The 16,075-nt window shown below is 30.7% G+C and overlaps 1 protein-coding gene across 1 annotated transcript in view; it reads left to right on the forward strand.

Annotated features, from left to right (window-relative positions):
- The window catches only part of LOC129976583 (protein O-mannosyl-transferase Tmtc3-like), a 274,929-nt gene extending 260,248 nt beyond the window's left edge, over positions 1-14,681 (forward strand). The window contains exons 20-22 of the mRNA XM_056090223.1: positions 927-1,028; positions 6,480-6,563; positions 13,159-14,681. Of these exons, the coding sequence (XP_055946198.1) occupies positions 927-1,028; positions 6,480-6,563; positions 13,159-13,395 (423 nt within the window). The 3' untranslated portion in view covers positions 13,396-14,681. The remainder of the gene's footprint in view (positions 1-926; positions 1,029-6,479; positions 6,564-13,158) is intronic.
- The last annotated feature ends 1,394 nt before the right edge of the window (positions 14,682-16,075 follow it).

The following is a 16,075-nucleotide window of genomic DNA, read 5'->3' on the forward strand; positions in this document are numbered from 1 at the left end:
TTGTATATAAAAGCGTGATCAATAAGACGCGAAGTCGTTGTGATATTTCTGCTTTTTTGTCGCATGAGATTTGTAGCTATTTATATTTCGTCGTGGCATCTGAAAATATGCTTTTAACAAAATGTGAAGCTGAGCTTTTTTTTATCTACTTATAGATGCAGTAAATTTAGAATGTCAAAAACTCACGGATGGTGTATGTTTTAGAGCTGACAGGGGTGATAGAGTTTTACCCTATGTTTAAATTTTTGGAATCTCTGTTTATGTGAGCAAAAAAGAAATACAACGACAAACTTATATGTTCTTCCTAGTTTAACGTTTGTCTTCTCTTTTATATGTTACTTCATATTTCGGATATCGCTTTTTTCGCATATCTTCGCTATTTTTTTTATAAAATTAGAATATTCTCTTCGATTTAGTATTAAGCAAATAATAAATTAGTATGTTTAAAAATTTCCTTTCCTTGTGTTATTTTCTATTTTGCAATTCTTAATATATGCTTCCTAATTTATATTTAAAATACTATGGGGTCTTGTAAACAATTTTTACAAATACTTTAATCAGGAGGTGAATTTCGTGTGGAATAGAAATATAATTGATTTTCAATTAATTTCTGAAAATATTAATCTATTGAATTATTTTCGAATTTAATTAATTTTTAAATTGTTAACAACATGGAAAAATTTCAGTATCCTTGGGCGCTAAAAAGTAAGTTAAAATTACAAAATTCCACCGTTCCGAATATTAAATAATGTAAATCAAACAAAAATAATTACGCTTTAATTTAATCTAAACATTTAGCGAATAAAAACGAAGTGCACGTAAGAAAGTTAGCCGAAATTAATTCTAAATTATTTTAGACGCGCCAACATTTTTAATCTCTCGTTTGGAAGTAACGATCCCAACTTTTTTTCTTTTGTTGTTTACAGAAGAATTCGCTGTCGAGGGAAGCCTTATTCAACCTAGCGCTGCTGCTTTCGGAGCAGCTGCGAGGAGCCGAAGCCATCGATTTCTTAGAGCAGCTGCTTCAGGTACAGCTTATTCTCCTTGTTTTCATTCTCATTTATGAATAATTGTGTATTCCGCGAAACAACCAATTCATATGACGACCTGGAAGTATATTGCAGATGTAATTGCGCAAACCATCTAGTAATGCAACTGAATGTTGTATTTATAAATATTCACAAGGGAGGGGGGGGACACACAAAGCTGAACATTCATTTCGGAGTGAGATTTAGTATAATGGTAGCGTACATTTAAAATGTTCACTCACGAAAAAATTAAAACGCAACGGCCTGTGAATTTCGAGAAAATGGCCTTCAAACTTTCTATATAGCTTATATACTAATAATGCATCGCCGTTGCTGAGGCGCAAATAGTGTAGTGGTTAAGGCATTGGCATAGCATTCAAGAGACCCGGGTTCGAACGTGGGCTACCATTTTTTTTCTAATATATCTGAAATTAATTTAAAAATTTACAAACAGCTTTAATTAAATTTTTTTTAAATTTTATGCAAAAATAAATATTTATGCTTTTAATTCTTGGATTAAAATTTAATTTTTAGAAGAAAGATATTTACAAATATTCAAAATTACTTAAATTAAATTATTTTAAAGATGGTTTCAATTAATATGATACTAATCTTTATATGGAAAAAATATATGTATTTTCACTTAATACGTAAGTTATAACTTATTTTTTAAAAGAAAAAAATTATGTTCATGTATATTGTTCTTGAATTTTAACTATGATTTAATTTTCAAATATTAAAATAATTATAAATCTAATTTTAATTATAAAATTATTTCAAAATAACTATTTTATCTTAAAATCATTAAAAGTTTTAAATTTATGGATCTTAATAAAGATAAATTATTTATTATAATTCAACAAAGCTGTATTTTTATCTGGAATTAAGGAAAGCAGCTGAAATTTAAAATAATGATTCCGGTAAGAATTCAAAATGTCAATAATAGAAAAGAAAAATTAGAAAGCAGGTGTTAAATTACACATGCATAGGCAGAGGCTTCAAAATTTTTAGTAACATACGATATGCTTGGTGCGCTGCCAGATTTTCTGAAGAAAAACAAATATTTTTTGAAGGTAAATGAAATTTGTATTTTTTATCGATTATTGTAAGGTTTTCTCTTGTGGATATTCATTAATTATGAATTTTGCAAGATGTCAAAATATATCTAACTTCTATGAAATGTTTTTACGATAATTACCATTCTGTTTCTTGTATGTAATAAAAAATTAAGGAAATATTTTTATGATTTCAGTAATTTAATTAACATTTATCATCATTTAAGTTATATATATAATTATGTAATATGATTTTTTTATTTAAAAATAAAGTTATAATTCAATTATTAAATGAATGAATATTTATTTTTGAGGGATATTTATTTTTAAAACATTCGTTTTTGATTGATGAAAGAGTTACGTATTAATTAAAACTGTCTGTAATTTTATTTAAATAATTTTTTAAAAGAAAAACACATTCATATCTTAATTTTTTTTAAATATAATTCAGATATTAAGTGAAAAGACATTTATTTTTCTATATGAAATTAGTATCATATAAATTGAAACCATCTTTAAAATAATTTAATTTAACTAATTTTGAATATTTAAAAAAAATGCATCCATATTTGTAGTTATTTTTCTTCTAAAAATTAAATTTTAATCCAAGAATTAGGAGCACAGATATTTATTTTTGAATAAAAAAGGAAAAGACATATTAATTAAAACTGCTTGTAAATTGTTAAATTAATTTCAGATAAATTAGAAAAAAATAAAAAGAAAGAAGAAAATGGTAGCCAAGGATCGAACCTGGGTCTCCCGAATGCCTTAACCACTGTACTATTCGCGCCTCGGCAACGGCGACACATTATCAACATATAAGCTATGCAGAAAGTTTGAGAGCCATTTTCTCGAAATCGACTGGCCATTGCACTTTAATATTTTCGTAAATGAACATTTTAAATGTATACTACCATTATACTAAATCACATCTCGAACTGAATTTTCTACCTCGTGCCCCCCCCCCTTTGTCAGTGCTGTTAGATAAAATTTTGAGCTGCGTTACACAGTTATATTTAAGAGAGGTATCAAGAAACTAAGTTACTTTGAGCAATAAAAAAAACCAATGGGAGTAGTTTCCTCAAAACTGTCTTGCATACTTTCTATTAAATTTGTCATGACAGAGAACCCCTTTCAACACATTGACGCACAATACTTACGAAATATTTACTTTTAGCATGTATTCAGCATTTTGACTGAATATATCTTGTGATCTTTGGCGAATTTTTTTAGATGAATTTCAGACATATGGTTAACAGTATTCAAAAATCGAATTTGCGTTCTAGATGGGAGGGAAATAAAGATATGATATAAAACTGCACTTGTAGTCACAAAGGCCCATACCTAATTTGATATATTTAAGTCTTTGAGTTTGTGAATTATCTCATTTGCATGTTTCTGAAAATACAGATTGATAGACAGTCACCCCGTTGTTGAGTTTTGGCTTAAAATTTGACAGGTGATAACTCTATAGATGATAAATCTGTGTGCCGAATCTCATCTATCTAGCTCTCTTCGTTTTTTAGTTATCACGTTAACTTATATTGGAACAGCCGGACGGACAGACAGACTACCTCTGAATTGAGTTCACACAAAATTTGATAGAAATCTCCAAATATGGTTTAAAGACCGAATACCAAATTTCAACCGTCTAGATCTGACCGGTTTTTAGTTATTTTTGTCACAGACATTTTCTAAAAATCTGTGTTTCGAGCTCAGAGTGGTCTGAAGCGTAAAGATTCATCAAAATCTCGAGTTCTAGCTTTTTGACGATTGCTATACTTTCTCTATACTACGTATACCAGAAAGTAAAAAGGGAAAAATTATTGGAAATAAACATTTTTATTGCGTATTGAAGCACAATGTTTCGGTTATTTTCCAACGCAGCTGCTACCATTGCTGTACCATTTATTATTATAGTACATGTATGCTTTCGTCGTAAAATAGATGTGTGGCGAATTGAGATGCGCGAGGATAGACACTGGGACCTTATGGTTCGCAGTCCAGTAACATGACCATGATACAAAAGCAATTTCTCGGGTAGCGTAGCTGTTAACTGGCTTATAAGCTTTCACCACAGACTCTCACTCCAGTGAGTCGGCGGTGAGACGAACGATATGGCTGTTAAGTGGAGATGTATTAGCTGTTGATTCTATTGCGCCTGTACCCATTTGAGTAGCGCCAAGCGTTATGGAGAGCGTGTGTGGGTGAATGGTTGTTGATGTGCTGCGTCAAGTAAGTCTAACGACTTTGGGTTGCTGCGTCAAGTGAATCTGACGACTTTGGGTTGCTGTGGGTAGATGGCGCCACAACAGCTGTATAAAGGTTGAAGGTTCATCGTCCGAGGTCACCAATGTGACGGATGTTATGAGCGACGATAGAACCTGGGACCTTGTGGCTCGCAGTCCAGTAACATGACCATGATACAAAAGCAGTTGCTCGGGTAGCGTAACTGTTAACTGGCTTATAAGCTTTCACCACAGATGCCACTGCGGTGATGAAGAAGTGAAAAGGATCTAATGGTGCATCTACGGTTTTTCTTATTCTTTTGTTAGTAAATACCATCATCTATCACAACATCCCGTTCACTTATTTTTTGCACCATAATAATTCTAATTAGGATGTTTCAAAGCGAAATTTAAATGTAGGATGTGCAAATGTTCACAATTCACTTACATAATGTTTTGAATTCAATAACATTCAACACTCATCTTTCATTCACAGCAAATTTATAAGATTTAATTCATTTTAAAATTTTATTAATGTAAAAAGATGAATTATCTTACAATAAATAAAGGAAAATTACTTTAAAATAATCATTAATAAAATTAAAACATTTTTGTGATGATTTTCTCTTTAAACATATCGAATAATTGGAATGAAACAAGTTCTATGAAAATTTCATGATTGCAGCATTCTAATTTAAGAAGCAGCGGCAGTATAATATATAAGCAGCGTAACTGCACGATGTAAAATCTTATCATTGAGGTGATTTATTATAGATAAAAACAGACAGTGGACATTTTTTCGTTTATCATTGATTCGTTTGTCTTAAATTTTAATTATGATGATATTGTTTGTATTAATTCATTTTTATTACGTCTTACATTGTTGATTAAGATGAATTCCCCTAAAATAAAAATAAGATTCGTAGAAACAAAAATTTGAAAGCCAATAAAAATCAAACTATCAACACTAGCACAGCGAGATAAAAATATTATTTAATTAGATCACGTGTTGTAAAACTATACTGAAACTTATGAAATTTTTGAACTATATTGAGGTATTACTATCATAAACCTTATGAGATTATATTTTTTCGTGATTACGAAATGTTTAAGCTTACAATCATAAGTAACAAAAACAACATCTCAGTTACTATAACTGCCTCAAGCATAAAAGATTAGCTGTTTCTAAATCTGCTATCGTTTCATTCCTATGTCCGTAATACAAAATGAATTAATTAAACTACATATCATAGACAGGATGCAAAAAAAATCTATGCATTAGAAAATCACGAAATATGAGGAAAAACAATTAAATTTGCAAAAGAAAACAATTAAATTTGTTTTCAATTTTTAAAAAAAAAATTAGTTTCAGAAATATCTAACTGAGAACGTAACAGAGAAGAGCTTATTAGTTGCGATCTTTTTTCTGGCGATTAATCACAAAGATGCTGTTAATATACAAGAGCCAGAAAACCGAATCTGTATTTTGGACGTCTTTTTGTCTCTCCACTTTAACATAGAACTATAACTGTAATCACTAAAACACATGCCAAATTTCATATATTTAATTCACTCTTCTGTATGCTTGTAAAAGTACAGACAGACGGTCAACTCCTTCACGAACTTGGTTTCGATTTTGATAAAAAGTCTACACTTTAACGTTAAATCTTGGAGCCAAATTTTACCCATTTAGTTTATTTTGTAGTTATGGTGCTAACTTATATTTGGACACCTGGACAGAGACTATCTTTGAATAGATTCCGTACAAAGTTTTCTAGAAATCTACATATTTAGAGTAGAGACCATATACCAAATTTCACTCGTCTAGTTCAAAGCATTTTTGACTTATCGTGTTTACAAACAGAAGGTCTGGCAGATAATTTCAAAATTGTAATTTTCTGTTTCAATGAATTCTTAAATAAGGAAATTCGTAAAAATTTGCAATTCGAATTTTTTATGATGATTTCATTTACTTTCCCTTTGTGAACTTCGTATATGACAAAAGAAAGATTATAATTCTTTATTGAAGTCTCTCATATGGATTGGTTAGAGACATATCAAAATAAGAAGGATATAAACAGAAATATTTCAGTACATTCGCTGAAGTATGTTTCTAACACAAGCATCATTTTGGATAATTAACTTCTATAATTTCGTATTTCTTCCAGCATTACCCAGGACACATAAATGGTCTTCTCTTATTGGCTGACGTCAATGTTAATTACTTACGGAACCTAGACGTAGCAGAAGAGGTACATATTTCTCATTTTTATCTCTTTTTTTTTTCTTCGGTCAATTATTAAATAAAATTATCAATTGAATTATTAAACACAAATATCAATTTATTTCCTTCATCAACGAATTCGACATCCACTGCAAATTATCAACATTCATTTTAAGAATTTGGTCTAAAAAATAGAATGATGCATTGTAATTAGAATATAAGGATACAAGTATTAAAAATATATGAAATGTTCTGTACAGATCATTTACAATTATAAGATAATGCAATTTAAAACAGATTTATCTGTATTCTTTAAGATAAAATATTTTTTTAAAAAAATTACAAAGTAACAGCGTGATTGGTATCTAAAAATTACTATATCAAAATAACGAGTGAGGATTTTGAAACCATCTTCAAGATATTGTATGGTATTCAGAATATTGTAATTTCTTGATCTAGACTGATGAAATAACGAAGCAGAATTTCCAGACTATTTTACAGCCCTATATATACAAAAGAACAACTTGTTCTAATCTTGGTTAAATAAATAGTTGTTTACACCTGTAGTAGGAGACCCAACAGTCGAAGTCGAAGGTTTATCTTGAAACTCAGTTGTTCTCGGACACCGAACTCGTGGGAGTAGTCCAACAGTCTACCTGCAATTCGTTTCTTCTCCTCTCCTAAAAAAATCTCCGCACGTTATTTCGGCGACAATCTTCGCCTCTTAATTTACATTGGTCATTTGAGCTCTCTTTCGGACAATCGGGGTTCAGTAGTATGCTCTCTCTCAGCGGCACCAGTCGGTCGTGGGAAGGTCCTTTGTGTGATGCACCTTTCATAACTGAACTATTCTGGAACACGGAATTATCATAGTTCTTTCACAATGAGAAATATTTAGCATCCAGATGTTTGGACACCCCTTTCTCTTTGAAGGTACTCTCAATATCTCTTGGACGAGGAATTCCCATATGTGGTCTTGCCCTGTAGTCACTAATGAACATATGCGAGACCACTCAGGTGAAAAGATCCACCATCTGGCTATCTCGAGGAGTTTAGTAAGTAACAGCGACGACACAGCTGACTGTAAATGTCTTAATATCTTAGTATATCAGTACTGAGAAACGGGGAATGTTACAATATCGAACAACATGATACAATATAGTGTGCTAAAAAGATAATCAGTGAAAATTGCCGCCCGATTTGTAATGATGGTTAATTAACAAAATTACCTTGTCAGAGGGTCTGATTTCAATTTCTGGATAAATCTTTAATATTGTACTTGAGGTAGGAGCCATCCGTCCACCACTGAGGGATTTTTTATAGAAAAGAGATATGGCAAATATCTTACTCAGGTGTATGTCCACATAATAAAGTGCTTCTGCGTGATGTAAAAATTATTTACATCTGTGTTACCTATTTAAAAATAATCATTAGGATACGAGGTAAATATTAATCAATCGCAACTGAAGTTAATAATGAATATTCTACAGTTCATAATATCGATCAGCATGATGGTGATATGGCGGAATATACTCTGCTAATAGTTAATCACTAAAACCTGCCGCTTAGTTTATAACATTACTGTCATTAATGATCAATGTTAAGATGCCAGAGGGCCGGGTTTCAGTTTCTGGATAAACTTTAAATGTTGTGTTAATGTCAGAAGCCCTTTATCAAATGCATTGTTTAACCCTTTCTAGGGCTGTGGGAAGTATGCTTCCCACCAAATTTATCAATCTTTGTATAAAATTATGTAGGTTGGCATAAGTTCTGACAAATTTTTTTAGAAAGACAAACTTAGATGCTTCAGTTCTTTATCTTACACAAAATGATGTGTCTTGATTTCTTAATTAATTATTAATTAATCAAATTAAATTTATCTAATAAGCTAAATGAATCCCTTTTCTTATTCTAATTTCTAGCCTAAAAATATTTTAACATAATAGACTAGAAAAAAATGACCCTTTAAAGGGTTAAGAAAAAAGAAATAGTAACTCTCTTACCAGACAGTAATAAAATCATCTGGGAGTTGCTTATTTTTGTTAAACAGCCTTTAGAGGACAAAATACAATCAAGGACAGTTAAAATTAATCGTGAGAAAAATCTAAGAGGTATATAATTATCCTGAGGGAAAATATCCCGAATTATTTCAAAGTAATTGATATATTTGAAAGGATTTTAATTGTACTGAAAATGTCAATTACCTTTGTTTAAAAAGAAATTTTACTTTAACCCTTTAAAGGGTCATTTTTTTCTAGTCATATAATGTTAAAATATTTTTTGGCTTGGAATTAGAATAAGAAAAGGGATTCATTTAGCTTATTAGATAAATTTGGTTAATTGATAATGAAGTAACAAATCAAGACACATCATTTTGTGTGAGATAAAGAAATGAAGAATCTAAGTTTCTGTCTTTCTAAAAAAAATTTCTCAGAATTATGCCAACCTACATAATTTCATCGAAAGATTGATAAATTTGGTGGGAAGCATACTTCCTACGCCCTTAGAAAGGGTTAAAAATGAAAATTACTAACTTTGCTCTTTTTGTACCATAAGGAGCATGGGCATATTTATGGTTATTTATTCGAAATGCTCTCCCTATATAATGTGAAGATAAATTATTTCGACCATACAGCGCCAAAACCTAGATCGATTTATGCAATTTAGACCAAACTTTTGTTTTATGAATATTCGATTTTATGAATGTCTTTGTGTCTCAAATGATGCATTTAAGTACGAAATTTCTCAAGCACAAATTTCGCACAATATTTTTTATAAAAATTATTGATAGATAGCGTTTTATAAATCTGTCTTGTATATAAAACTAGACATTTTTGGCGAGAAGTTTTCATGGAAATTGGTTTCAGATTTCTGGGCTGTTAAAATATTTATATAAAATATATTTATTTAAAATTCACTTTTACTCTTTGATAAGACAGAAAAATATGAATTTAATGGCATCAGTTCATTATACATTGCAAGTTTTAAAAAAAAGATATATTTTACTAAATAAAAACGAATGTGAAAGTCCCACAGAAGTTAATAACCAAAGAAAACAATTTTCTATCTAAAATATTTCACATTAGCAGATGTAAGCGGTTGAGTGTTGTGAAAAAACAATTATATTACTTTCATAAAAAATATAAACATTACTAAAAATAAAATAGTAATTCATAGATTTTGAATTAAATTATTTTTAATTAGAGAAAAATGTTAAGAAATTGAAACTAATAATTAAAAAACTAATTATTTTAATTTCATGATAGTGTAACTTCTTTAGTAATTAATTCTAGACTCATGGATTTTCCTAGATAAGCCGGAACATAAAAAGTGGGATTTAAAACCACAATAAATAATGAAATAATTTAATGAATACATGAATTCTAAAAATTCACCATCACGAACTTTTAGGATAATCTGTGTGAAATTATAAATCTGCATACGGCAAGGTTAAGCTATTTTATACTTTTTAGTCTATTTTAAAAGCATTGAATATCAATTTTTCTGTAATTTAAAAAATTATTTTTTGCTTTTTAGTCTTGTGTGTGTGAAATTTTGGGATCGATTTTAAACTAATTTCCCGGTGAGCTAACGATTTGGCAGGGCGCCATCTGTCGGCAGTTAAAGTTTTCAATCTATTGCAAAATTTATTCCGAACAGAGTAAGAGACAAACAGAAAAGGCAGTTAATATTGCGTTGTGATCCAGCTTTGAAATGTTTAGTTTAACTCATTGGGAAGTTTAAAAACCATTTCAAAAATTCCATCGACCACATAGACAGAGCAGAGAGCGAGTTAATAAAAACGTGTTCATAATAAAATTTGAAGCGATGAGGCGAACGAACTTTTCCTGTAGTATTTTATGTATAGTTCTAAAAGTATATGATTTCAAGTTATTTCCTATCTCCTGTTTCTCTTCAAAATGCTACTTAAAAAATAAAAGAAAAATCTGTAATATTATATCTCATTTATATATTAAGATATTATGTTATAGAAGATTTTTAAAAATGCAGTGCAAACATTATGGATTCATTCGTTCAATTCGACGAGTGGAAAAAAAAATGAAGAAAAGTCAATATTTTGCATTTAAAAGATTTCATAAGAGATTAAACACTTTACGATTTCATCGTGATAGCCTAGATTTAAAATCGCATTCTATAGTAATCTAAGTCTTCATCGAAGCGAAAGTGATGATAGCGATTTCCTGAAATATTCTTAAAGGCATACATTTGGTTATTTAAAAGAAGCAATTCTGAAACGACGCACAAAACTCTCAAATGTGAAAGATAACATCAACTAAAATATTCTCATTATTCTAGAAAAAAATCGTCCATTCTAGAAGAAATCTAGATATCCTCGAAGTTAAATAGCAACTTACTCTTTTTAAGTAGATTGCCTTTCATCAAGAAAATTTTCCGACGCCATTAAAGATCGATCAATCTTAAACAAATTTACATTCCAGATCCATTAAGAGGTTCTTTTCTTGAGCTCTTTGTTAAGTATAAGAGAGTAAATAATTATTTTGTGAGACAAATTTTATTTGTGATTTAAATTAATTCAAAAATAGAGAAATAAAATATTATTCAGTTATTTTATGCATGATGATATATATTATAAAAGTTAATTTAACTTAATTTTGATTCATACCCAGTATATAATTTACACGAGGACTCTTGAAATAGAGCTTGTGATTTACAGACAAATATGTGAACTGATAGCTTCTTTATAAACATTTTAAACTACATTAAATGGGTATTTGACGTTCACAAGTCCTAAATCTAAGATTCTGTCATGACACCACCATGACTCTTCATCTAGTTAAGATAGTATCAATAAATTAAGGATGATATTAGTAAAAAATCTTATATTTACTTATTTGATTTTAATTATAACAATATTATTTTATCGAATTTAAAGAGAGAAAAATTTTTGATTGAAAACTGCATTCTTCAGCGATATTTTAATACGAAAAATAATGAAAAACGTTTCGTTACTCTACAATTGTTTCTCACACCATCTATGTACTTGAAATTATTAAACATAGAAATTTCAAAAACTAGTTCTCCATTTCCAGCCATTGGATTGATTTTGCAAATTTGCATTTCATATGAAAGGTCGTGATCTTAGACATTCCTTGAATAATCACCCGTTCTCCACTATCCCCCAGTTTTCAGAGAAGATTAACAATAACAAACTTTGGCAATAAATTCTCTAAGAACACGAATCTTCAAGTCAGAATTACTGTACCAATTTCAAACACTTTTACTTCATATGAAAGATCTTGAACTTTAAATATATTAAAAATTATCGTCTGACCAAGCCATCGTTCTATCGTTTCTGGAGATATCTCCAAACTGAATTTTAACAGAATAATAATTAATTCGAGAACTAGAGAATTATATAATATAGAACAATATAATTTCATTCACAAAATGATTTCACTACGTAAATATATTTAACTAATCAAAATGTTCTTTGTTTAATGTTAAGTATAATTTAATACAAAACCTTCTTTCTTTTAGATAAAATGTAGTTAATCAAAGTTGATTAGGTGAACAAATTAAACTAATTTTTATGGTTTAACGAACAGTTAGTCATCGAAGTCGGTTAGATTTTTTTAAATACCAAGTTCAGGCTATTGTTATCTTTTTCTATGGTACAACTTAATAGATTCCAAACTATTTTTTATTCGAAATATTCAAAGTAATTGAGCAGTCCGCATTACCTTTAATAATTAATAATTCACAAAGAAATGAAAATGAATTTTTGTTCATAAAAGATAGAAATAGAAACGTTTCTTTTTCCCATCACCCCTGGGTTAAAACTAGAATTCATTATTAATCTTCACAATTTAAATCACAATTAAAGTTAAACATCGCGATTTTTCTAAAAATACCAGCTTTTTTTTAAATTTCTAACTGTGGTTCGAAAAGGAACTTCAAGGTTATTTTTGATTTCCTAATGAAAAGAGACAATCTGTATTGGCAATCACTTAATCATCATCAAATTGCTTTATCTCACTGAAACATTGTTAACTTTCAGTAAAAAATAAATAGAAAGAAATTTAGTAAACAGTTTTGATTATCGATTTATATTAATTTCAAATGCAATAAACTCTGTATTCCTCTTTGCAACTATCAGATTTCTTCACTTTATGAAATAAAAAAGACGCGAGAATTTTTCTATTTCATGCTGAAATCAATACCATATGAAAGTGTTTTTTAAAAAAATTGCACAATTTTGATCAAAAGTAAGATTGAAATATCTGATAACTAACAACAAATTAAACAAATCTTATATCTGTCAGAAACAATTCAAAAAGATGGCTAAACCATTTGTTTGTGAAAATTGAAATTGTTTTTGTATTAAGCCGGTACAATTTTAACAACTGTAAAATCATCTGGTGGTAAAAATTCTAAATTATACACCTTTTATATTTTAGATTCAACATAAAGAAATCCGGTTTGATTGCTATTCAACTTGAGGAAGCAATATCAAATTATATTGATTTTTATCAAATTATTTACAAATCCCAGATTTTTTCCTATAAAAGAGATAGATATTATGCTTATATTTTCCATTAATATGAATATTACTTTAGCTACAATGACTCTTTTTTTCTCAGTGCTACAGGAAAGTTTTGCAGCTGGATACTGGCAATCAGAAGGCTCATCACAACTTGTGTGTAGTTTTTTTCGAAAGGCAGGACTACGAAAGAGCAGAAAAATGTTTTGTCCACATTCTTTCCATGCATCCGGACGTCTCCTACATCCAGGATCACCTAGAAGTAGTCAGAAATATCTTGAAGAAGGGTCAGAACAGTGTATTCAGGCATTTGGGTGGTCCACAATCTGTCAGCTGACCACCATAATGCGTTGAATCAGTTGTGAAAAGAGCTTGGAGTTCATGTCTTCTAAAAAGTGCCATGAGAAACGGAGGGGTTGGCCTCCTTTGTAATATTCAGCAGAACATACTTTGCCGAGACCAACAATTCCAGTTGATATTGCTCTAACCAGAAGGAGAAAGTACTCTTGTATCATGAATATGGACATTCCTACAACCTTTCTTATATTAAAAAGGTGACTTTTCCCAGAAACTTTTTCTGGTCACTTATGCTTTCTCCTGGATTATTCAAACTCTCTAACTTAATTTATCTAAGTTAATAAGTTTTAAGCTATATTTATCATCATTTGAGATATTATTACAATCATCATGCCTCTGAGATATAGATCGATTTAACCCATTTGCATCCATACGCGAAATAATCGACAAATGTCGATTGCCATTTATTAGTGGCTGCCGAATAACACGTTCCCAACAATGACCACTTATCATCAACAGCGGAATATTCCAGTTTCACAGTAATTTCTTGTTGCTGTAAAAAATTTCATAAGTATGCAAGAAATACAGAGAATTTCAAGACTTAGGATTGCATTATTACGAATTCTACGAAAGTAAAATTCATTGGTCAATCAGATGGGTACAAAATGGTATGGGGCAAAATACTTCATTGTTAATCAAAATACTTACTAAGGACAATATTTAAATATCCATCTGCTTACGTGATATCTGTCAAAATGTGCCATCATATTTTGTAATTTCAAAACATTTCGATGGTGCCTGCATTACAGCTTGTTATACAGTAATTTCACTCTACTAAACAAAGTAAGAGATTCAGAGTGAAGGAGATGAGTGTATATTTTTATGCCAAGGCTTGTAACAAGTTTTTAAGCTGGGGTAACTTTGGAAATGCATCTAAATTACTGCTTTTCTTGAAGACCATCGCAGCGTACTGTGAACATTCGCATTGACGTCTTCCCTAACAATGATGTCCTGTTTCAAAAATGACTCGAACTAACCAGTCAGCATGCACATTTTTGAGATTATACTGCAGTTGTGGCATAAACTGTCAACGGACCTTATTTCCTCAATCACTCGAATATCTCTTGTCTAATCGTGACACAAAACTTCGAAATAAGTCAGCCATCTAACTCTCCGACCCGCCACGAAGGCACACGGATTTAAACCATAAAAACTAAATGACCGGACCGCCGCAACAGCAACATTGGCGGGAACTGTGGTTGAGTCCTAAGGGCCGTCACCGGCCACGGTACAACCCTTCCCGAAGGAAGTACGTCCCGTCATCGATGGGAGGAGTCAGATCCCCCACTTATTAGTGTACCCTCCAGGGTGGCGAGATCCAACCACCATGCCGGAAGCATCTCATCCTCAATTCGAGGTGCCCCCCGGGGGTAAGACTTCGAAGTAAATCTATGGTCAAGAGAAACACAAATATTCAAATGGTAATACTTGTAACGTAATTCGTATGTGATGCAAACGGGTTAAATTTTTATTTGCTTAAGGCTAAAAAAGTACTCTTTACAGAGCAACGTTCAATGCAAACTTAGTTAATCATGTCTGTACATATGCTTTTCTTATATAAATACACATATGAATGACCTTCAGCTGCTTATCCTACGCAAATGATCAAGAAGTATGCTTTAGCTTTCATTCGAATTTCTATCAATCAAGCATACTCACATGAATATATTTTTACTGGATTAAATGAATTATTTTACTTGAATGGCATCTCAATGACATTTTTCAAGTGATCCAATATTTACTATATCGAGCTCGGACATTTCAGCTTAATAATTAAATTTGGTTTAGGAGCAATTTGATTGATCAGAATGTCAAAGTTCTTTACACTTCAACAACTGAAGAGCTCTTATTTAATTTGAAGATTCTGGCGAAATAGCAGAAGCATTTAAACAGAATTATTCTAAATTTTGTTAGCCTATACTTGATGTTAACCAACTTAAAATGTTCATAATGTTCTCATGAAAATTGACTGATAAAATAACCCGTTAAAATAATCAGGTTTAAGAGCATCGGTTTTGTGACATAATTCTTATACAAAGTGATAAAAAGTTCAGCACACAAAAACAGTTAGGAGTGGTAGACAGGACTGAAATACGTAGGAATATTTGCTTGAAAAATGATCGTGAGGAGTCGAAACGTGCAAAAAAAGATGCAAGAATTATGAAATATTGGTAGATGAAACATTAACTTACTTGGCCCTTTAATTTAAACAATACATGTTCATGCCCAGACTCTAAAATATTCAAAATTCTGACCATTCCCAATTTTTCTAGCTTCATAACAGCACAGTTGCCAACATTTACAGCAACAGAGAATAGTCTTGCTAAAAGGTATGTCCTTCGGCACTATATTTTAAAACTGTTGCACGGATTCCATTTAATGTCAGAACCGCAATTGATCAGCATTCAATCCAATCAACACCTTCTAGCCCATCAGTGTAGCGTTTCTGACTCTGCATTTGTATGCTATTTTGTCTTGTCATTGTGTTTTCTACCTCTCCCAACACATTGAAGTTTTGAAGCACCTTGTATTCACTAAACGTCCCTCTATCAGTTTATTGCATTCAATTTCAAGGTACCACTGTGCATTTACTTGCGCTTTGAGAACTTCAGAGATGCGGCAACGACAGTTAAAAATTAAATATAAATAAAACTTTCATA

The sequence above is a fragment of the Argiope bruennichi genome, chromosome 7, assembly GCF_947563725.1.
Source record: "Argiope bruennichi chromosome 7, qqArgBrue1.1, whole genome shotgun sequence".
Lineage (NCBI taxonomy): Eukaryota > Metazoa > Arthropoda > Arachnida > Araneae > Araneidae > Argiope > Argiope bruennichi.